This window comes from Patiria miniata, unplaced genomic scaffold (genome assembly GCF_015706575.1).
Source record: "Patiria miniata isolate m_02_andy unplaced genomic scaffold, ASM1570657v1 HiC_scaffold_29, whole genome shotgun sequence".
Classification (NCBI taxonomy): Eukaryota; Metazoa; Echinodermata; class Asteroidea; order Valvatida; family Asterinidae; genus Patiria; species Patiria miniata.
In genome coordinates, this window is record NW_024037068.1 from 22,614,031 (window position 1) to 22,636,806 (window position 22,776).

A 22,776-nucleotide genomic window follows, 5' to 3' on the forward strand; every position below is an offset into this window, starting at 1 on the left:
TGCCTCAACCCGTCGTTCATAGGTATCTCCCTTGATCTGAGAGAGCTTGGAAGATTTTTTAACAGTAATCTTGTTGATCAGCTTCCAGCTCACCGCATGCATTTGGTTGACCTTTGCTTCTTCCACCTCACTGAATTTCTGAGTACACCTCCTCTTCGACGTGATCATAGGTTTCGAATAGGTCATTTTTCTTGTTTGAGTACACCACTCGATTGGTGAGGCTGAATTCTGCTACAAGAGATTTGTAGGCCACTTCCATCTCCTCCCTTGCTCTGACGATAGAAAGTTCCGATGAGGCTTTCACCCTCTTCTTCACCTTGAGGACCATGTCCATGCTGACCATTGCGGCATCCTCGTTTCCTTTCACAAGCTTGTCATATCGGTCGGTTGCAGACTCCCCTTCCTCAGCCAGTACCAAGGAACCGATTGTGAACTTCTATGGCATACCTCTCCTGCAGATCGCTGTTTCCCTTGAGCTTCTTCCATTCGTACTTCACCCTTCTTGTGACTGCCTTTTCGGTGCCCGGAGGCTGAGGAGACGCACACTATGATCTGATCCCACCGGATGGAAGGTACTGTGTCGGTGCAAGAGTTGATAATGCTGTTACGCCATTTCATCCTGGTCAGGATGAAGTCAATCTGGGTTACGTACGTACACAGCCTTCCCTGACATGAATGTTAGGCCTATACGAAAACCTCGGCGCTTCCACACATGCACTAACTTTGTGTGACTGCTAAACTGGGCGTTAATGCCCATGTCTCACAAGTGCATTTATGTATTGTGTTTGTAGAGGGCAATAGATTCAATTAAGCACCTCACGAGATCATATATTACCCACTGCACGGATTTGCGGATTCGATAAGAATATGTTGTAAAACCATGTCAATTAACCACAGCGTTTATGTTGGGTATTCTGTCTACATTGTACATTCTTTACCAATCTAATGACTATAGACTGAGGTCGACCTTCAGACACAAATTAATAACGTGATGCCTTCACCTATTCAAAACAACGCCAGGGTGCTATTCCCAAAACCGAGCCTGATCGACTGCTGTGTTTTTATTGTGCTCCCAACTTGGCTTACGAATACGAGAGTGTGGAAAACGGTCCCAAAAAGGGTCGTTTTAGTCTTTTCCAATTAAAAAAAATACACCACACAGGAGATATCTTGGGCAAATAACACAGTTATAACCATGATAAATTAGACTGACCTATCTCTAATTTGTAAATTCTGACCAGTATTTTGACATTTAGTATTTAATGAGACCACAACGGTTAACCACTTCTTATTGCAGGTATCATAAAACATTAAAACGCAATTTCATAAATAGCTCAGACAGTTTAGCCATTCTTATTGGTCGAGAGCCCGTCACGTGGCCGGTCTTAAACGGATAAAAAAGACATGGCTAGCTGGTCTTAAGCACTTTTCCAGTGTCACATAAAATGTGGACTCCCATGAAATCCGGTGCCTTTTACCGTTTTATTGGTTGAACGCATAGACGTTCACAGTTCCTAGGCATGCGCAACACTACCGGTTACCAGCGCGTCAGAATTTTATAGTTCTAAATTCAAAACACAACGCCCCAGGTGCGTTCTGCGCGACATCGCACAGAACGTGCCACGCGCGCGTCAATCTCCACAAAAGGGTTGTTTACATCTTAATCGCCAGCTGAACACTCCATTATTTTGCTAGAGGGATGTTTCAAAAAGCATGAAGTGAACTTGTTGAACAAAATCGGGATTTTGTGACCGAAATATAGGAGATTTTTTTTGACCGAAAAGGTATTTATGAATGGGAATAAATATGTGCTCGGTCGGTATTAATCACTCTGTTTAAGACCGCTTAGAGACTGGGTGCTGATAATTACCCGAGCCGGAGGCGAGGGTAATTATCAGCACCCAGACTCTAAGCGGTCTTAAACAGAGTGATTAAACCCTTTCGAGCACACAATTATTCCCTTAATAATTATCTTTCTTCACAGAAAAAGTGGTGGGCCTATACCTGTGCACTGAACCAATTCAAGCCCAATTGAATACAGGGAGTTGATCCTTGTGGCTATATTAATACAATTCCCCCGTTTTAAAGCCAAACGGTCCCATTTTTTAAAAGAAATTGTGGGGTCACTTTTTATGCTAATCTGCTGGCGTATAGAAATTATCGTTTGAATTAGTTTACTGCACCCATACGGACAGAGCTTCTACAAGTCACTTTGGTGTCTGTCGGTCGGTGGGTCCCCCCCCCCCACACACACACAAAAATTGACCCAAAAAACCCAACTCACCCATAAAACTGTAAGTACCAAAAGCAAACCAAATACATTAAATAGTTGACAATAACTGTAACAATAATATTCGTGAAGTTGTTTGTAACAAGTTTATGATTTTTTTTTTCAATTATAAAGTGTGATAATAAATTATTATGTAATGGTCACGTGGTATACACGCCCCATAAACTTGAGGGGCTAGGGGGCTTCTTCGTTGGTTTCCTAACAGACCTGGGAAATTCGAAAGCACCTTTGCACTATGAATCACCTGGGCTCTGGCCTTGGGCCCTGTGGCACTTTTATGGGTCCCGTGGGAGGCATGGGGTATTGATCAAAAGTATGGTTTTCCGAATGTGCCATCCGCGTTTCATTTTTCAGAAAATTGCCTTTTCTCCGGTCAGAGGTGGAATCGAGAATGACGCGACGCTAAACTGTTGCGTGATATTTACATGTACGCGGAAGATCTTTCCACCAATGACCGCCAGTTATTCATGCGTTCAGCGTGTGTCGTAATCGTAAACGGGGTCCGCTCATAAGTCCGACGCCTCATAGGTCCGACGCCTCATAAGTCCGACAAAATTGCATCCCCCAACCAAATAAAGGCCCATAAGTCCGACGCCTCTTAGCTCCGACGCCTCATAAGTCCGATGCCTCGAGCTCCGACGCCTCATAGGTCCGACGCCTCGTACGCTTCGTTTTCCAGTGTCGGACTTATGAGGCGTCGGACTTTTGAGGCGTCGGACCTATGAGGCGTCGGACTTATGATACGGCCCCATCGTAAACAACCACATCAGGGATCTTCTCAACTGAGGTGTCCGCGCGTCCATAAACTGATTAAACTGCGCTTAATCATCATTTATGCACACGTTGAACAATAAGATGGCTTGCACTATAACACTTCTTTATTTTACTTATTATGTGCATTTAATTTAACATGTTAACAATATAGTCATGCCGCAATGATGGTCACCTAATGAATGAAAGGTTTGCGGAAACAACGTGTGCGAATAATTTCTCAACTTACTTAAGAATGGTTCTGAAAAGAATCAGAGGTATAAACTCTATATATCTGGTTCTTTTCAGAACCATTCTCTTTTCAGAACCATTCTCTTAGTTGAAAAGTTATTCCCACATGGTGTTTCCGCAAACCTTTCATTCATTAGTATCTCCAACATGCAAAGCCTCAAATCTTACTGATGGTCACCTAGTACATATGCACCGTGTGTGGTTTATGTGTGAAATAATAATTGACTATGACTGTTGTGCTGTTAGTCATCTCTCGATGTCCCTTTACAGAGAAAACGATTAACGATAGGCAGATAATGATTTTTCAACATAAAGTCTCTGTTTGATAGCATAACAAAAATACAGAACGAATTAGTTAAGACTTTTCCACATGTATTCGCCATTACGTACATACATCACATGAGTCGATTTGTTTAATTTCAGTAAATACAGATTAAAATACAATGGTCAGGAATAAAAAGGAAAATGTGGAAGTTCTACGTACCCCAGTAAGTCGGGTATATAAAATAAATGTTCACTTTTATTGTTGATGTCGGGTCAAACTATATAGCGAAGTGTGACTTGCATATGCCTACGTGTGGCCATTAATTTTAGCTGGGGCACAGTTCTCGCGTTTCACTAGGAAGGGGAAACCAACCCCATCATATTGCCATAAAATCTAGGTCTCCCCGCAGCAAAACGTCTATCAAATTGATGGCCGCGGACATCGAGGCAATGTTTACATTATGGCTTTTTTTAGTATCCAGCTCCCAGACCTATATGTTTGTGAAACACGGTGATTCCTGAGTCTGGAGTGCTGAATGGTAACACGTAGCAACCGATAAAAACTTGTGTGCAAATGAATAGATGCTTTCACCAGGTGCGTCATAATCCCGTTTTGACCAGGTGTGGGTGGACTATTGGACCCCCCCCCCCCAAAAAAAAAAATTAAAACACGGTACCCCGCAAGTCGGTGGGCATTCCTTGTGGGGTACCTCCCATTGTTCCGGTACCCCACAAGGCAGTGTTTGTACACGATTTTTTTTTTTCGATTTTTTTTTTTCGCTGCGCGGCAACCCATTTATGAAAGTGTATGTTTTTGGTATCAAAAGAATCGAAAGGATGCGCAAGACTCAAGGCTAAAATGTCAGGAAAACTCTGGTCGGGAATATTTTTTGCAAGGGTATCACGGAAAAAGTTGAGGACTCCGCCCCCGGCCCTTGAAGTGTTAAAAAAAACTCGCTTTACTTCGCGATGAAGGTGCGTCGTGGGTGACTAGACTGACCTCACACGTGACATATTGTAAGGAAGTCCAGTTGGTTTAGAGGTCCGTGGTAGTAACTGTACTTGGCCAGATGCTTGGCAGCCGGATCAAATGCAACAAAGCACTCATCTCCTATCACAGCCAATCGTGTGTAGGCGTGGTCCGTCTTGAACTCCTTGACCACCGCAATGTCCTTACGGTCGGGAGTAAACGCCAGCACCAGAATGCTTCTTGGCAAGCTGAGAATAAGGGCGCCCTCCGGCGTTGCCTCCGCCGCCATGGCCTGTTCGGTGATTTTGGCGGTCAAGTCAATTGTGCAGACCAGATTTTCGTTTATGGTGTAACGCAGAATCTGGTACGGCTCGGAGTGCGTGACCACGAGTATGTCATCGTGTGTGCTGTCCACGCACACGTTGTGCGTCCCGGCGGACAGGGCGCCCTCTGGCAGCTGGATGCGAACCACGATCTCGCCCTTGCGCTGATGGATGAAGAGCTTGTGCGAGTCACCATCACCAACGATTACGTGATCCGCCCCAGAGAGGGTGATACTGACAGGCTTACGATTGTCTTCTGAGCAAGACCACCTAGGTTGAGAACACAAGAGGGTGCTATTTGTAGCTAAGATTTTACGGCGTTTAAAGAATTACAGAATTTCGTGGCAACCTTTAAAAGGTAACGTATTCGTCTGCAGATCGGCAAAATGTTGTTTCTGGTTGTAAACACAGCGAAGGTCAAGGCAACAGGAAATCAACATAAAATCTTACATTTCATAACGTTGGAAAACATGTGTTTTGACGTAGAGGCTATTTATGGCCCTGCTATTAGGTATTTTCATTAGGTATTTTTAGCAGACCAGCGCCACACATTACGTATCCCAAGCAAATGACAATTAACGGTGTGGAAAAAAACTTTTTAATGAGAGCACGTGGTTTGTACATAGCGCCTAAATATCAGGGGCGACCGCTGGATTTTATGATAAGCGTCATTTTACTATAGACTACATTTAGGTTACCTGTTTAGGATTTTCCCATCGAAATCGCAGGTTACCACACGTTTAAAGTAAGGGACCAACACCAAAAGACTCCCATCCTGCGTCACCGCCAAATCCAGCTGTCTCTTCTTCAGTAATTGCAATGAGAGGTTGATCGTTTTGGCAGACATGAAACTGCCGTCGGTCTTCAGCTGATGAATGTGGCATCCTGCTCGCACAGTGCCTGCGATATAGACGGTCTTCCTACAGGGTGAGGCCAAAAAAAAATGCGATTTCAGGAATAGTCGTCACAAGAGGGGTATTTACCCCAAATATTTTCTAAAGATTGCCTTTTTTTCATTCAAGTGCCCTTTTTTTCACCAGCGCTCCCCCCCCCCCCCCAATATTTTTAATATTTTTATTTTTATGAAGAAGCGCCCTTTTTCAAAAGAAGTGGTGCCCTTTTCCGTGTCATCTGCCGTTCCGGGTGCCGTTTTTTAATTTCACGCATGCATCGCCATACATTGTCCCTTCGTTTGCATAATCGTCGGTTTTGAACAGCGCCCCCGTCGACAGATTGGTACCCCCCCCCCTCCCCGCTTTTTGATTTCACGAAGGCTAAGTGTCCGGAGGAAAAAAAACGTGTCTACAATTATGCACGGATGTGCAAGTGCCCTTTTCAAAACAAGTGCATGATGATTGTCTATTGTTTTCACATCGCCTCCCTCTAGAGAATATGCAAAAATATGCAAACAAAAATGTTGGCCGCATGGTGTTGTCATCAGGCATACCTGTTAATGTCTACAGCCATTCCCGATGGGTTCTTGTAGCCGTCTGGAGGATCTTCAAACGGTAAGCTGTCTTGGACAGGTATCACCAAAGGCATTCCCGACGTCAACGGGTATCCACAGATCTTAAAGTTGACGATAAGCGGCTCGGGTGCACGAGGCGCGACGGTCACTGTGTAGCTGGATAATATGAAAATTAAATTTTCGGTTATATTGGGGGAAAAATGCATGGTTGAGTAGACAACACACAAACTTGCACAGCGACAGTTTCTTGTCATTTGTGCATTTCAGGTCAATCCAGTCAGTGTACACTTTGCAGGAGTTTTAATCATTTTACTGATCAACTCTGACTATAATATAGACAAAACGCATGATATGGAACAATATTTCCGCACTTCGTATGAAATCGTAAATAGTTTGCTCGGCAAATTTTCCACAGACAAGCAAAAGCGCGCACCAGGAAATGTTATGTGCCGGGAAATTGGAGTGTTGTTAAAAGTCTAGTACACGATTGAAAATATAAATCCAAAAAGAATTTCGGAAAGTATGTGCTACTGTTCAAATACTCATTTCTCACCTGCCGTCTTGGTTGTCTTTGACGGCATCTGGTCGCTTCGGTTCCTGGGAACTGGACGTTGTAACACCGGCTGTGATATTGTAGCCTCCGGAAGTCAGCCCATTACCATGATGATCGCAGGTCTGAAGGGTCAGTGAGTATGGCATGTCAAGGACAGCGGTGCCAGGAGGGCACTTTCCCAGCAAATGAGAGGACACTATGGTAGAGTCTGGGTGCAGTGGATTAACATTGATGACGAAGGGACTGTTGGCGATGGGCTGACCGTCCATGAAGACAGACATGATCAGCTTACCGGCAACCGGTGGAGTGTAGACAACCCGGTAGTTTGCTATCTCTCCGGTTGTCATTACTTGTGCCTCGGTATATTGGTGATTGTTGACCTCAGCTGAGAGGGTCTTGGGGTCGTGGCTTGCCTGGAGACTATCGGGCATGAAAAACCGCGCAGTTACGTCGGACCGAAACTGGGGACTCACCAGGCCGGAGAATTTGACGACGATTGTGTGCTCACATTTAACAAACGCATCCGGCCATGTCACATCAGTTATCATTTTGATGTCGCTTGCAGGAGGCGATTGGTCATCAGTGTTGGACGTCAAGGGAGGGGTTTCTTCAATGTTTACTAGGAATGGACTGTCTTTGATTGGAACTCCTGACAGGCTGATGTTCAGCTGATGAGGTCCTGCTTCCAACGGCTTGAACTCGAACTCAAAGGATTCACCGCACTGCTCGACATCTGAGCACTCTCTGGTAGTACCGTCTGGTGACTGTAAATACGAATACAGACACCCACTGAGATTGTCGAAGGAGCAAGAGGGATCTTCAGAGGTAATACGAACTCTGTGCACGATCTTGGCATACAGGGGTGAAGCCGCACGCTCAACGAAATCCACCTTGGAAGAAACAGTGGCAATGCCGCCGGATGCGTTGAGCCGCCCAAGGCGCGGAAGGAGCCTCTCAAAATCAGAAATGAGGAGGTCTCGATCTTCATCGAAGGAGAGGAAGCTTGTGTCTCCAGTTGGATGAAACGGTAGTATCGTGTCGAGATCGAGAGCAATTAGCTCGTGCAGCCTAGAGATGACTTGTGCCCTTTTGTTGAGTACATCCACGGGGTTACCGATGTTGCAGGCTCTCTCGGCAAACTGACAGGCTGAGTCAAACTGGGAAGCTAGAGACTCAGCGCGGTCAGCTAGATGTCTATTGTGCCTCGTCATGTCGAAACACCTCTTCTTCAATTCTCCGATGACTGCGTCGTGTCTTTTCTTTAACAGTTCGTGGAGGTCGTCGAAGAATGCTGAAACCTGGGCGGATCTTTCGTCAAACAGCTCACTCGTGCGATTGATTTCAGTTTGGAGTTGTCCGGAAATATGGTGCGTGGACGTTTTTTTACTTTCGACAACTGCAGCAAGGCTCTGCAATTCGCCCTTCACCTCCAATGATTTCTTGTCCAGATCGACCACGCGATGAGAAGAGTGCGCGGCGGCTTTGCAAGACAGACAGATGACTTTCTGGCAGCTCTCTTCATCACAGTACAGGGACAAGGGCTTCTGCCTATGCTCCTTGCACGTCAGAATCTCTGGCCGCTTTTGCAGATCCTCAATCGAGTGCACGACGTGGTCGTCGAATTTACGCATCGTGCGATGGGCCTGATCGCAGTTCTGGCAAAGGAAAGTAACACACTCGGCGTGCGAGCAGACACTAACAGCTGGGCCTCCGTCGGCGATGCACGATCCACAGCGGAGGTGAGGCCTGGTCACGTCCTGAGGCCCAAGCAGAAGGTGTTCCACTTCCTTTAGCCGTCTCGCGATGAAGTTGTCCGGTAAAGCCTGTACGCCGCCCTCCGGAACGGTGGTATCCCGCCGACAGACCGGACATGTGAACTTAGGCTTGCCACGAGTGAACCGACCGAGGCAATCGACGCAGAAACCGTGCTGGCATGGCAGACATTTAGCCGCCGTGTTAGCGTCGTCATACCTGTTAAAGCACAGTTGGCACGTCAGTAGATCAGTAATAAGCGTTTCTCGGGCCATATCCGCCGGTCGTCCAGACAACATTTTCTCTTCTGCTGCCATTTTTGAGCCATGTAAATTCGGGATCCGTTCAGTGATCAACTTCAAAGTTGAGGTGAACCGTAAAGCCTATAGGATTTCGTGCACATAAACTACGACATGGTGTCTTGTGTACAAAATACCTGTGCATTTCTATTTTCAATGGAGCTATATTATAAGCACAAAGTACTGTTTGCAGACATCATTGTACAGTCAACATTATTGTAAACGAATCAGTCAGCGTTTGATATGATAAGGGCCGACATCGGTTCATGCTATTGCGTTAAGGCCGTGATGCGTGCCGTGGAGGTAGTCGAATCGATTCAGTATTGAGAACGTAGTGTATCATGTTACCGTGTGTAAAAAAAGTTTCCACAAGAAAAGTAACCCAGCCTTTGGGTTTTTTTTTATATCTTTGGCGACATCACGATTGGCAGCTGCATGAAAAGTTATTTTTGAAATGACTTGTCATTGGCCAAGGTCTTTTTTTTTTAATTCAAATAATTATGACCCATCACTCTAGCTCGAAGTTCCAGACAATTAATTGGAATAGTGTACATGTACATGTATACATATCCAACTGCATTCAAGCCCATGACGCAAGACACCGACGGGCGCGGGCGGGCAGGCAGCGAAGTTTTGTTTTCCCAAACGAGATCGGACAATATCAGAGAGGGCGCTCTATCGTTCCCTCTCCGTTATGCATATTCATGATGTCCAAGGCTTTCATGGTGTCAGCTGCCGACGATTGGCAGCTGATTCGTGGACTGTTTGGGAAATAGTCCCGACTTCTAATCAGGTGATCCGAGTTCGAGTCAGTGAGCTTTTTTCGCTTCTCATTTTACCTTTTAAATAACTAAAGGGAGGAAGGAACATTTCTCACTAGACGTAGGCCTAAAGCCTATCTTGTGTTTGTGTTGTCGAGAACAAGGTATTATATATGCATGTAATGGACCAATCAGAAGATGGGAAACCTACACCTTACACCAGCACGCCCCCGTCGTCTTGGATTTCCCAAATTCCGACTCTGTTATACATATTCGCTCATACCCCACGCCCTGCAAACAGGACGCTGGTAAGGGCTGACGTCATTTGAGCTCTCATTGGATAGATTTGCGTGACCTGTGACGTAGAACGCGTCACACAAATTAGCTTTCGGTGCCCATCATGGGTAGCGCGCGCTAGCTGCATGCGAAGGTCAATCTGTACTTCCTTCACAAGATTCTGTGAAGCTCATCAGCCCTTACCAGCGCCCTGTTTGCAGGGCGGGGGTACGAGCGAATTATACATACATGTATACAAAATGCAGGCCTGTTGTGTGGTAGACCACATAGGGATTAATGGCATTACATGCTATTTTGTTCGGTCTCATCAGAGTTTCAGAAATTACGTTGAAGAACTCCACAACAAAGCACAGTTACTATTATAGAAAACGTTTAAAAGTATTTATTTATTATAAAAGTATATACATGTATTTGTTTAGTGCGTGTATAAGCGTGCATCAATAAAGACAGGAATGTCTTCCACGCAAAATCCCCCTTTTATGCAAACACAGAATTGGCTATTTTCAATCGTTCTAAAACATCGACAGGTGCTAATAGTTACTTACATTTTTGAAAATGAAACATTACAATGGCTTGAAAAGCGAACTTACAAGATCGATACATCGTTAAGTCACATATACATTGTATAAAAATAAATGTTTACGTCATTAAAATGAACATCACTGACATTAAAATACTAAGAAGGCAGTTGAAAACCGCATTGATAATCTATTTAACCCTCTCTCAGTGACAATCCGTAGTCAGCAACCCTATATGGGTCAACATCTATCAGGTTACAAGTTTTTACTGTCTCTAAACCGGCCTCATATTGGTACAATTGACAGGTTTAAAAGGCTGCTACACAAGCTGTAGCAGTATTAATGGTCACCCTTTCTATCAAACCACATCAACAGGCTTTGGCAGTTATACGGTGTAATCCGTAGTAAATTAATGTTACATGTAGGTACCAAAGGGCGCGGACCGGTCCCAGTTCACCTCATAATTCACTCTATTACGTCTTTGGGAAGCAGAAGGGTGGATATTTTACAAGCAATGGGCACTTTTTATTTAAATACATTGTATTATACAAAACAAAACAAAAAGCAAATTTTAACAGGGAAAAAAACCCGCATGACATACTTTGGTTTAGGTACAAGGTCAAGTCTATAATCACCTATGGGCACTGTGGTATTTACCCAACCAAGCAAATTGCAATGTAAACATGTCGAAATACATGTACATTTGAAAACCGCCAGAAAAGTACAGTCGATTCTCGTTATTATAAACTCTGTTAAAACGAATCCTGGTTACAGCGAACATAAAGCCTTGGTCCCGACTCTGTATTGATGTGTACAATTATTAATGGGACCGAAGCTCTAGACGTACGTGTTAATGCAAAATGCTGATACATGTGTATACACCGTACATTGTAAACAGTTTGGCTAGGTCCGGTCGAGTTTGTTTTAACGAAAGTTAACTGTACTACGTACTATCCGCACGCGTGAGCTTCGTCCAATCGGAAGGGGGAGTGCTGCTCATGGCTGTCGAGTTTTTTTATGTATGGGGTGAAAACCAGCCCTGTATATATATATATGGCAGTACAATGTATAACATTACAGCTTTATCGACTTTTAATTAGGAGCAATCCACTGATGCACAGTGGTTTTGGAATGTAGAGACGTGCAATAAGCAATAAGCAATAAACAAAAACAAGCAAGTTGAACACTCACACTGCACTCATCATATGGATGACGACATAGATAGCAACTGTTTTTTGGGACAACTGAGGGCGCTGTTGTTGTGATATATTTTAAGGCCAGCTCAGGGGTTTTCTGTTTTAACTGTGAGCCCCAAAGTTTGCTCATTGAAAACATTTGGGCATAACCTTTGCACACTGACTACTTACTGTCAGGTACTGACACAACAATCAATAACCAATCACAGAAAATTTACCACAGCCACATATCCAAACACTGTGGAACATTGGGCGTGGAATCAGCTAACACTGAACTTTCTGCCTTAAAGGGAATGTACAACATTTGCTTTTGCTGCAACTTGCAGAAATAAATGGATTTGGAGGATTAGTATGTTATAGCAAATATTGTTAAACTGACTTGTAGATGATGGAACAACCAAGTAAACCAATCATGTTCTTGTGGTCTGGCTCCCTGACCCCACTTCAGAGAAACAGCAATTTATAGACTTTGGGGATTTGCAAGGTCAGGGAATCAGTCTAGCAGGCTTGTACTCCTTCACAGGTGTGTAATCAATTGCAAAGAAAATGCGGAATAACTAAATATGAAAAATTAAGAGCAGTTTTTGAAAAAAAAGCCAGTTTTCTCCAATGCTGGTCGGCCGACCAGCGTTGGAAAAATACAATTTTTCTTGAAAATGTCAGCACACCAGGACCTACGATTTTACAGGATGTTTTAGACTGTCATTCCCTAACAATCCAGTAAGGTATTTCGTGATAATTTGATCATTTCGTTTTTTGATGTTTGCAAATGTTGTATCTCCCCTTTAATAATGACCAAACTCATGTTAAAAAAACAAACAGTCATCAAACATCCTCAAACATCCTGGCAATATGAAGAATGAAAATACGTTAATGGGATACATAGGGTCATTTTTAAGGACTTCATTAAAACAAATTCCATTTGTGGCCCTTGACAGATATGCGCCACCCCTTTCTAAAACAATTCAAAAACGTCCCAATAAAGAGAAGCCCTTTTTTTAAAACTTATACCTTAACATAAGTAATTTGAAATTTTAAAAAACAAATAGACTAGATCGTCACAAAAGTATTAAGTCAAAACAAACATAAAACTAAATGGACAACAAAAATAAAATGTTTCCCTGCACAGCTGGTTGTACCTTTTTTATACGAAGAAACCTGAGAATAAGAATGGACTTTTATACAAACAAAACAAAGTACGTACAACCAAGTTTTTTTGTGACTTAAATTCTCAAAGTCCCAACTTATAAAGGGTATAGACTAGGCGATATTTCAAAAATTGTTACATGAAGAGGCATTTTCGAGTAGAAGTTGGTAACATAGCTATACGTGTACCACCTAATTTTGGGGTGCTGAATCCGAAAATGATAGTTACCCAGCTGGATTTTTAGTGGAAATATGCCTAATTTGCATAAATCTTTTATACTTGTCGTGTAATATAGTTGTTCCCATATCTTGGTATATTTTTTATTATTTTATATTTATGTTATTGAAGTCAGGAAGTGTAAGTAGAATCACCAAAATAAACTTTTCAAAAAATAAAATAATAAAAAATATACACATATATAGGAACAAATATATTTCACGACAGGTATTAAAGATTTATGCAAATAAGGCTCATTTCCACTAGAAATCCAAGCTTGGTAACCATCATTTTCGGATTCGGCACCTCCGAATTAGGTGAAATAGTAAAATAGCTATGTTACCAACTTCTACTCGAAAATGCCTCTTCTTGCCTTAAATGAGCCCTTTTTTAAAAAAATATTTCCTAGACTAGTATAAAACCAAGGCAACGGTGACACAGTGCCAATTCCAATGAGCTGCTAGGCATTCAATTTCATCTTAAAATCTACTTATTAAGGATACATGCAAGGCCAAATACAGTCGACTCTCGTTAGTACAAACTCTGTTAATACAAAATTCTGGTTATAACAAACATAAAACCTTGGTCCCGACTGTGCATTTATGTGCACAAGGAATGGGACTGATGTTCCTCTTAATACAAAATTCTGATATAACAAACAATTTGGCTAGTTTGTATTAACGAGACTTGACTGTATAACTAAGAACAAGGACCAAGCATCGTGGAGCTATTAAGCAGGAAATAGCGCTTAGTAAATTTACAGGCTAAGCGAAAATCGGCTGATGACCACCATCAAGCAATAGTGATTTGTATTTGTTATAAAGCAATGTTTTTTTGTTCTTAGCAAGTATCACTGCTTAAGGCTGCAAAGAAGTTGGTCTTATAACCTCAGCCGGTAATAGCTGTTCCTGCTTAACAAACTCCTCATGCACACCAACAATTGTGTGCTTACTGGAGGCTCCACTTGAAGCAGCCTCTCTCGCTAGCAATATAAAAAATATAATCTTGGCTGTCAGACAATACTGTTCCTTGTCAAAGCATCTGTTACTTGGGAGAATCATCGGAAGCTTTCCACCTCTGAAGTAGATGAATGCGTTCCCTTTTACCTCCTGGACAAAAGAGAAACAACGTCATGTAAAGCAGAGTTAAAAGTGTTGTTAACACGCACCAGGGGTGTCATGGCCTAGCGGAGTGATGGCCTAGCGGAGTGCCATGGCCTAGCGGTTAAGAGTACCACACCGGACTCATGTTCTGGTGTTTCAGAGGCAACAGAATGTGGGTTCAAGCCCTGCCTGGACACTTGTGCCCTTAAGCAAGGCACTAAGGCCAAAAAAAAAAGACTTCTGCTTCCGATTACATGGCATTCGAAAATAAGGTAGGTAGGGGAATTTTTTTTGGCAATTTTTTTTTTGTGTACAATCATATGGGGGCGTCTGCGTGTAGTCAAGGGTAAAGGTAGTAATTGATGGTTTTGAGTGTTTTTTTTTCTCAAAACCCATAAAAAAATTAGGGCAGGGTCTGTACAAAATGTACAAGATCATGTTTGTACAAAACCATACAACGATGGTGTCAGAAGTGGGATCCATTACAAGACTTTGATTCCACAAGCAAGTAGAGATGGTATCTACCTTATTCTGATGAATTTATACCTAAAAAGCACACAAGTATCAGCATAAATTAATCAATATTATGCAACTAAAGAAATGGACAGAATTTCTTCCAATGGGTAGAGGATGGAGTCGGTGTGGTTGAATGGCACTTTTCCTGGATACTCGTATTGGTTTTTGCATCACATTTTTCTCTGAAATTGTTCACAAACAGGCAGACTGAATTAAGATATTTATAACAGACTGTATCTACGCTGATTTTTGCCGAGCACAAGATGGAGTGTCGTGGCTTTGTGGTCTGGAACATTGAATTTGTGGTCTGCGGGTAATTCTGCAGGTTGTGGGTTCGAGTCTAGCCTGCGGCTATGGTGCGTGTGCCCTTGGGTAAGGCACTTTGTCACTCATTGCTTCTCTCCACCCAGGAGTAAATGGGTACCTGTGAGGGCAGAGATGGTTATTGTGGTTGATTTAAGCTGCTTTGCGCTGATACAACAGCATCAAGCTGTATACTCCCCAGGGAGATGAGATGGTACTTGGAATGTTTCCTTGGCCCAATGAGCTGGGTAATATGATGTAGCGCCATGAGCACCAATAATGGTGGATACATGCACTTTATAGATACTTATTATTATTCTGAAAAAGGCTTGCATCAGGGAAAGTATCATGCCATATTTCCCACAGATGTTGCTCTCACATTCACACAGGGAATAAACTCAAATCAGGTTGTCAAAGATATGCGAGTACAGAAAATAATTGCAAAATGGATGTCAAATATTCAAGTAAATCAAGCTTGCCTACAAAAAGGATTATCATTTGCAGAGTGCAAGTAATAAAGTAAGATGTAAAAGCTTGCGGGTACAAAAGAAGCATGCGAATGAAGGAGCAAGCATATATGCAGGGGCAACTTACAAGCAAGCAACCAAGCAGGCAAACAAGCACATGTATTTGCAATACAGGTGCATTCCAAAAACCTCTGGCCTGGTTTCATTTGTTTCTTTTTGCTGTTTACCTACAGCAGAGTTGAAACCCAGTGAGGCCAGTTCTGTATGCCGTGCTAAATGAGTGCGGCAATAGCTCGTCTACAGTAAGGCACTGCACGAATATATATGTATAAACAAAACATTCTTCACAGACAGTATGTAATTAAGTGTAAATATCAAATGATGTCAACATAAAGGAAAAAGGTGAAGCACTGTCGTTGTACCTTTCCCTGGGACAGGACAAAACTTAAACAACTAACCACACACAGACTAAGACAGGACAATAGGTTTAAGAGTGAGACCCGGTACAATATGTAAAATAATGACTAAGCAAAGCAGAGAAGAAAATGTTTTTTAAGTAAAAGTATAAGTATTGATGATCGATTTTTTCAATTTTTTAGCAAATGAAACCACACTAGTACACTCTTTTAAACCAAAGTTGAGTTCATTCCAGTATATGACACCACGTTGAAATGGACTGTTTCTAAAAAAGGAAGTTCTATTTTTTCTCACAAACAGATCACCTTTCGATGAACTACATGTTTCATATGAATGAACAGAGGAAGTAAATGAGAATAGATGATTAAAAATTGGAGGGAGCATGTTGTGAGCATATTTAAACATAATGAGTAGGCTTTGCATGCAAATTTTTGGAGGGAGGTCTAAAATGGGAGGTACATGTATTCCCAAAAAGTTAAGTACAAACAAAAGGGGTCCCCGATTGCAGGCAAATACACACTTGTGTGGATTGGGTTGGGCTGGAATGGGATGAGTTGGGAAGTAAAGCCGAGTTGAAAATAAAGATCCTCAATTTTGATTCATGTCAGATGGAAATCTCTTACTTACCATTTAAAAGCCATCACTTATTGAATGGTACTTCGGCAGGGTACGTGAGTGTACTGTGATGCATAAATATCCAAAACGAAGGAAGAATTGGCTGAATGGCAACTATTATCTAAACTAAATTTCCTGCAGCTTCACTAAAAAAAATTTTAAAATGGCAGGTTTCAACTTTTTTTTGAAAAGTTTTGATGACTGGCATTCTTATGGCACCACATGCATCTATCCATTTGACATGCGCATTCACACCAATAGAATGTTATTGTCCCTTTTTTCCCCTTTCACAGTGAAACAGGGAATAAAAGAAATGCAAGGGTTATCAACAGGTATCCAATACAGGTACAGATACATGTATGACTTTCAAAATCCAGAATCACAATCGATCCATGAATTCCCTGTTACTTTTAGATACAGGATCTTCCTTTATTATTTATATATATGAGGATTAGATAGGAGGTGAAAGTTATTGGCCCTCAATTTTTTTTCCAAAAAATTTGGTAACCTGGGGCCCAAAGGGTAGCAGGTCAATTTGCACAGGGTTAAGTAGCTACAGGAAATTTTTACATAAGGTAGGGTAAGGTAGGATAAAGTAGGGTAGGGTAGGGTAGGGTTGGGTTCGGTTGGGTTGGGTGTTGGGTTGGGTTGGGTTGGGTTGAGTTGGGTTGGGTTGAGCTGGATTGGGTAGAGCTGGTTTGGGTTGGTTTGGGTTGGGCTGGGCTGTATTGAGTTTGGTTGGGTTGTGTTGGGCTAGGTTGGGTTGTGTTTGGGTTGGGCTGGGTTAGGTTGGGTTGGGTTGGGCTGGACCCAGTTGGATTGAGTTGGGATTGGTTGGGCTGCGTGGGGCTGGTTTGGGTGGGGTGGGGATGGGTTAGGTTGGGTTTGGTGGGTTGGGCTGGGCTGGGTTGGGTTATGCTGGATTGGGTTGGGTTGGGTTGGGCTGGGTTGGGCCGGGTTGGGTTGGGCTTTGTTGAGTTGGGCTGGGTTGGGTTGGGTTGGGTTAGGTTGGGTAGGGTTGGATTGGGTAGGGTTGGGTTTGGTGTATGCTTGGGTTTTTATTTTGGTTGGGTGTTTGGGAGGGGGGGGGGAGTAGGTTGGGCGGTGCTAATTAGTTAGTATATATCGTCCCGGCTTGAGCTGTGTAACATGATTGGGTTATGTACAATGTACGTGTAGAAGATTAAGAAGTTATTTCATCTAACACACATTATCTACAGGTGTTAAAACATGTACTACAGAAAGTATTGACTAACCACAACACACTACACAATGTACACATATGTAAGCAAATCTACATGTACTTTGGCATGAATTTAATTTTTAATTGGAAAATACCGTTTTATGGAATGCATGCTAGAATAGAAAGGTTTTCAAGCGCAATACAGACAGAAGAAAAATAAACTATGAGAAAAACAACATGCATTCAAAGTGCATACAAATGCCACATGTCAGTATAAATTAATACACACAGGCATACTAGCTGCAGAAACAAAGCGACAAAATGTGACCCTTAACCCTAACCCCCTAGGCCCTTGTTGCTTACAACCATCCTCAATCCTCCAAAATCCTCCAAAATTTTGCAACTCCGCCTAAATTTTTCAAAATTGTCAGACAGTCCTGCCTTAAAATGCATTCATCCTCAATCCTCCAAAATCCTCCTCATCCCAAAACTTTGCACTCGTGTTTAAATGAAGGATAACCAACGCAAAATCCTTCAAAATCATCAGACAGTCCTGCCTCAAAATGCATTCATCCTCAATCCTCCAAAATCCTCTTGTGCTTCAATCACCATTCATCCTCAATCCTCCAAAATCCTCATGTGCTTCAATCACCATTCATCCTCAATCCTCCAGAATCCTCATTTGATTCAATCACCATTCATCCTCAATCCTCTAGAATCCTCCAAAACCGCCAGGAGGATTTTGGAGGAGTGAGGTGGGTTAGGTTTAACACTTCGTGGAAAGCGATTCTTTTTTTCCCTTGTCTTTTGCAAAGATGCTCGATCATTGACCCTAACAGAGCTCAACCCATCAAACCCCAACGGCATGTTTTGTTGGAATCCGTCAGGATGGGTACAGTGCCCCTAAACTGACAGTCTTTTACATTGGGTTGGCACACCTCCATAATCAAGTCAGAAATATGTGTGTGCAGTTTCCCACATGGTGTTGGAATTTGCCAGGATGGGTATGGTTCCTAGTAAATCATGCTAGGGAGTTAGGGTTTATCACAAAAGAGTGATTAGGCCAAAAAAAAAAAGTCTCCGGTTTCTGGTATGGAGCTTGCCCCAAAAGTGGTGCGGCGACGCGGCTTTTTTTTTTTTTTTTACCTGTTTTTTTTTTTTTTTTGCTTCAAATGTCGGCTGATGACTGCAATTGGTGCCCGACTAAACTTAGTGCAAATATATGGGAGTCCAGAGAGGCCACATAAATCTTATTCTCGATCATAACCCCATCTAAAAACACGTTAAAATTGTGCAGCAGCAGAATTCCAGTCAAACCAGTGAGTTTGGCGGTTTTGAAACATCATCTTGTATTGAAAAAAAAACTTTTTCATTTTGCCGACGCGCATGGCTACGGCGACGCGCGCGCATACCAGAAACCGGAGACTTTTTTTTTTGGCCTTAGTGGTGGATGGGACAAGCACATGCTTTTTTTTTCTAACTACAATAAACCAAGTGACTTTTAAAACCAGAATTCACATTTTGTTCGTTTCTTTATTTGGGAGGGACGGTGAAAGGCGAGGTACATTTTTTTTTGTAAAGTTTTAAAACAAAAAAGTATCAATGGTGTGCTACCAAGAAAACATGTCTTCATATTACCGCAGACTGTGTTAATTCATAAATACAATGAATAATACAACCAATTTGTTGTGGAAAAATCCAAATGTTTTGGGGTTTTAAGAGTTAAACCCTAACATTACTGATAAAAAGTTGTTATGCAAAAACCTAGACATGGGTTGGATTGATGTGAATAATTTGAAGAAAAAATGACATATGATGTAGGGGCCACATTAACCTGCAACTACTTGTAAATTGGCCAATATCAATGCATAGGCCTATAATTGCGCTTGTTCAGGGGCCATATTAACCTTTAATTAATCGGATTGGCTGCCATGACACGCATATTTCACGCATAAGTGCGCTGGTTCGAGGCTCAATAATCTTCAACTGCTTGTAAATTGGCGATTAATGCTTTTTGCGTTTGTTCAGGGGCCACATTAACCTTATATGGACACAACCTGCCTGTCAATCAAACAGCAATCATGACCAAAGTCAGACAAACACTGTGAGAAATGTAGGCCTACACAAAGCAAAGCTGGGTGGGGCTTGTGTCTAATCATTAATTGATTGGCTGACATTAAATGCAAATTAAATGTTTGGGGCACAGTAATCTTCAATTAAATGGGCATATTCATGAAGTGCTTGTTCGGGGGCCACATTAATCTTCAAGCATTGGCCGATGCCTTCAAATGCATATTCACATAGTGCTGGTTCAGGGGCCACTTTAACCATCTACCGAACAGATTGGTTGTTCTATTCAAGGTATTCATGAATGAGTTATTAATAGTGCTCTCACCCAACATTATCATCGGCATTTGCACCGGTACCTGGCAATAGCTGGTACTCGTTCCCACTGCACGCTCTCTTGAAGTCCTTGTACACCAATCTTAGCAGGCACTGCGAGCACGAGGAAAAAAAAAATGAAATGACACATGATAAAGAGAGTTGAGGTCCTCTACCTTTCAGTCCGTGAGCCTCGAGACCGAGTGGGTTGGGCTTGGTTGGGTTGGGCTGAGTTGGGCTTGGCTGGGCAGGGTGGGGTGGGGTTGGGTTGGTTGGGGTTGGGTTGGGTTGAGTTGGATTGGGATTGGTTGGGTGGGGTGGGGTGGGGTGGGGTTTGGCTGGGAGGGGTTTGGTTGGGTTTGGTTGGGTGGGGTTGGGCTGGGTGGGGTTGGGCTGGGTGGGGTTGGGTTTTTCTGGGTGGGGTGGGGTTAGTCTGGGTGGGGTTGGGTTGGGCTGGGTTGGGTGGGGTTGGGTTGGGTGGGGGTTGGGTTGTTCTGGGTGGGGTGGGGTTGTTCTGGGTGGGGTTGGGTCGGGCTGGGTTGAGGATGGTTGGGCTGGGTTGTCCTGGCTTGGCTTGGCTTGGGTTGGGCTGGGTTGGGTTGGGTTGGGTTGGGTTGGGTTGGGTTGGGTTGGGTTGGGTGGGGGTTGGGTGGGGGTTGGGTTGTTCTGGGTGGGGTTGGGTTGGGGATGGTTGGGTTGGGTTGTCCTGGCTTGGCTTGGCTTGGGTTGGGCTGGGTTGGTTTGGGTTGGGTTGGGCTAGGTTTTCATAATATAAGTTTGACGTGTAGTACAGAGTCTTACCAAGGCAGAGGTAACCTCGGCCGCTGCTAGCATAATGAAGACATAATTCCAGCCGGTTTTCCCCGTCGGGTTGATGATGCCTGTTAGGAGAGGCCCCAAGGCGGCACCCACGGTACCCGTCCCGTCAATTATAGCAGCGACTGTTGCTAAGGCTTTGGCGTTACCATGGAGGGTGGGATGCGTACCCTGTTAGGTCGGCAAAATAAATAGACTCATAAACATGGCGTTAAATGTTAGGTGTTCTGGCAAAATGAGACGGAACTGGGCATGGAGTCGTAGTGGAAAAAAATGCAAAAAACTGTGTGGGCATTTTTTTCCCCCAATTTTCAGATTTGTCTACTTCACATATTTGAAGTATGAAAATTGTGGAATAGAACTGTTTTTAAGGGAACGCCAGTTTTTTTCTTTCAGTTTCACGACTACAAACGTGAAAGGTTAAAGGCCTTTTTCTCAATATGGTACCTTTTGACATGTAGATAAATGCGGATTAATGTGATTGTTTAAACAGAAATAACTTGTCGACGGAATGTCTGATGAATTGCAACAAACAGTATTGTAAGGAGAATTGTATTCTCTTTCCTCACACCTGCAAAGTCAAATTTCAAACTCTGCCCAGTTCTGTCTCATTTTGTCAGAAAGCCTCACAAAAATGAGGGGAAAAAGCACTGCCTTTAAGTTATTACAGTCGAACACCTTTATAACAAGGTCCTTGGGACTTTACAAGTTACAATGTTATAACAGGTACCTTGTATTATCAGTAATGGAAAACAAAGAAAAGCAAAGACTTGGGACCTAAAATTGTGCTTGTTATAAGCAGGACCTTGTATTAACAGTGCTCTTCTTATCAGGGTTCGACTGTATTAGCTAAAAAGCTGTGACAGGAATCGTTTTGCAAGGAGTAAAGTCAAGAATGATTACTCTAAAACTTACCAAATCTGCAGACACGGCCGTTGTAATGAGTGCATATGGTGCGTTGGTGAAAAACGCCGTCAACATCATCAGACCTAGACAGTTTGAAGCAGAGGCCAAGCATACGAGTGACAATGGAGATTTTAAGACCGTGTGTGAAATAGAAATTAGTGACTATGGCTATGACAATCTTGTGTTATGACAGTAGCAAAACCTGAAGCCTTAGCCACAAAATTTTCGATTGGAACACTGCCTATGAGTGCATTGTACAAATCTTCAACAGCGAACTCCAAACAACAAAAATGCCAACAACAAAAAAGGAGGAAATTCAAGGAAAAAGAAAAGCATGATAGCTTACCTACACCCTTGGCGAGGCTGAGATAACCGAATGCATTGTAAATATAAACCTGAAACAAAACAGAAAAAAATCTGTTGTTTTAACACAGTGAAACAACGCACATGCACATAGGTACAAGTACATATGTATGTCCCCTCAAAACTGAAGAAAAAGAATTTGCACCCAAGAAGTGTACACTGTAGTTACTCACCAAAGGTGCGGATATTACTAGAGCGAGAAACGACACCGTAGCGCTGGCTCCGGAGAGATCCGACAGAAGCCCAATGACAATGCCGCCCAGGACACCACCCACGTCAAACAAGGTGGAGAAATCCGCTGATTGTTCGTCCGATAAGTTTGCTACAAAAAAAAGGAGAAAATTCCAAGTAATGAAGACTAGGAACAACAGACAAAGCAGGCAAGTTGTGGTCACAACTGTTTTACCAATCACCCGGAGTCAAAGCATAGCTGTATCAAGTTACTTAAACAGTCCCAGCCAGTCAATCCTGCTTTATGTAGGCTGGGATTTCTAATAACTGTTGAAAACAGTCACTTGTTTGATTTTGACTGAAAGGACTACTTGGCACAGAATGTATGTTTAATAATAAACTGGCACGTAAAGGCACGTAAAGGTGCCTATGGCTGCCGGCCACATCGACCCATATATGACCACGGAGCACAGCCTCC

General features: G+C 42.9%; 2 protein-coding genes across 8 annotated transcripts in view; both read right to left on the minus strand.

Annotated features, from left to right (window-relative positions):
- Positions 1-4,342: 4,342 nt before the first annotated feature.
- LOC119736251 lies at positions 4,343-12,220 on the minus strand. The gene is made up of 4 exons (XM_038210289.1): positions 6,871-12,220; positions 6,297-6,473; positions 5,548-5,769; positions 4,343-5,119 (listed from the first exon to the last, which is right to left on the minus strand). The coding sequence occupies exons 1-4, from the start codon at positions 8,937-8,939 to the stop codon at positions 4,558-4,560; spliced, it is 3,030 nt and encodes a 1,009-aa protein (XP_038066217.1). The 5' UTR covers positions 8,940-12,220; the 3' UTR covers positions 4,343-4,557.
- A 274-nt stretch (positions 12,221-12,494) lies between these two features.
- LOC119736252 (glucose-6-phosphate exchanger SLC37A2-like) overlaps positions 12,495-22,776 on the minus strand; it is a 40,093-nt gene continuing 29,811 nt past the window's right edge. For 3 of the 7 annotated variants that reach the window (XM_038210293.1, XM_038210291.1, XM_038210292.1), the window contains 6 exons: positions 22,301-22,449; positions 22,111-22,159; positions 21,774-21,847; positions 20,844-21,029; positions 20,056-20,156; positions 16,372-16,542 (listed from right to left, as the gene is read on the minus strand). In XM_038210293.1, the coding sequence (XP_038066221.1) occupies positions 16,503-16,542; positions 20,056-20,156; positions 20,844-21,029; positions 21,774-21,847; positions 22,111-22,159; positions 22,301-22,449 (599 nt within the window). In that variant the 3' untranslated portion in view covers positions 16,372-16,502. Of the gene's footprint in view, positions 14,166-16,371; positions 16,543-20,055; positions 20,157-20,843; positions 21,030-21,773; positions 21,848-22,110; positions 22,160-22,300; positions 22,450-22,776 lie in introns of those variants that run through there. The other 4 variants (XM_038210294.1, XM_038210290.1, XM_038210296.1 and 1 more) reach the window with 4 other exon arrangements.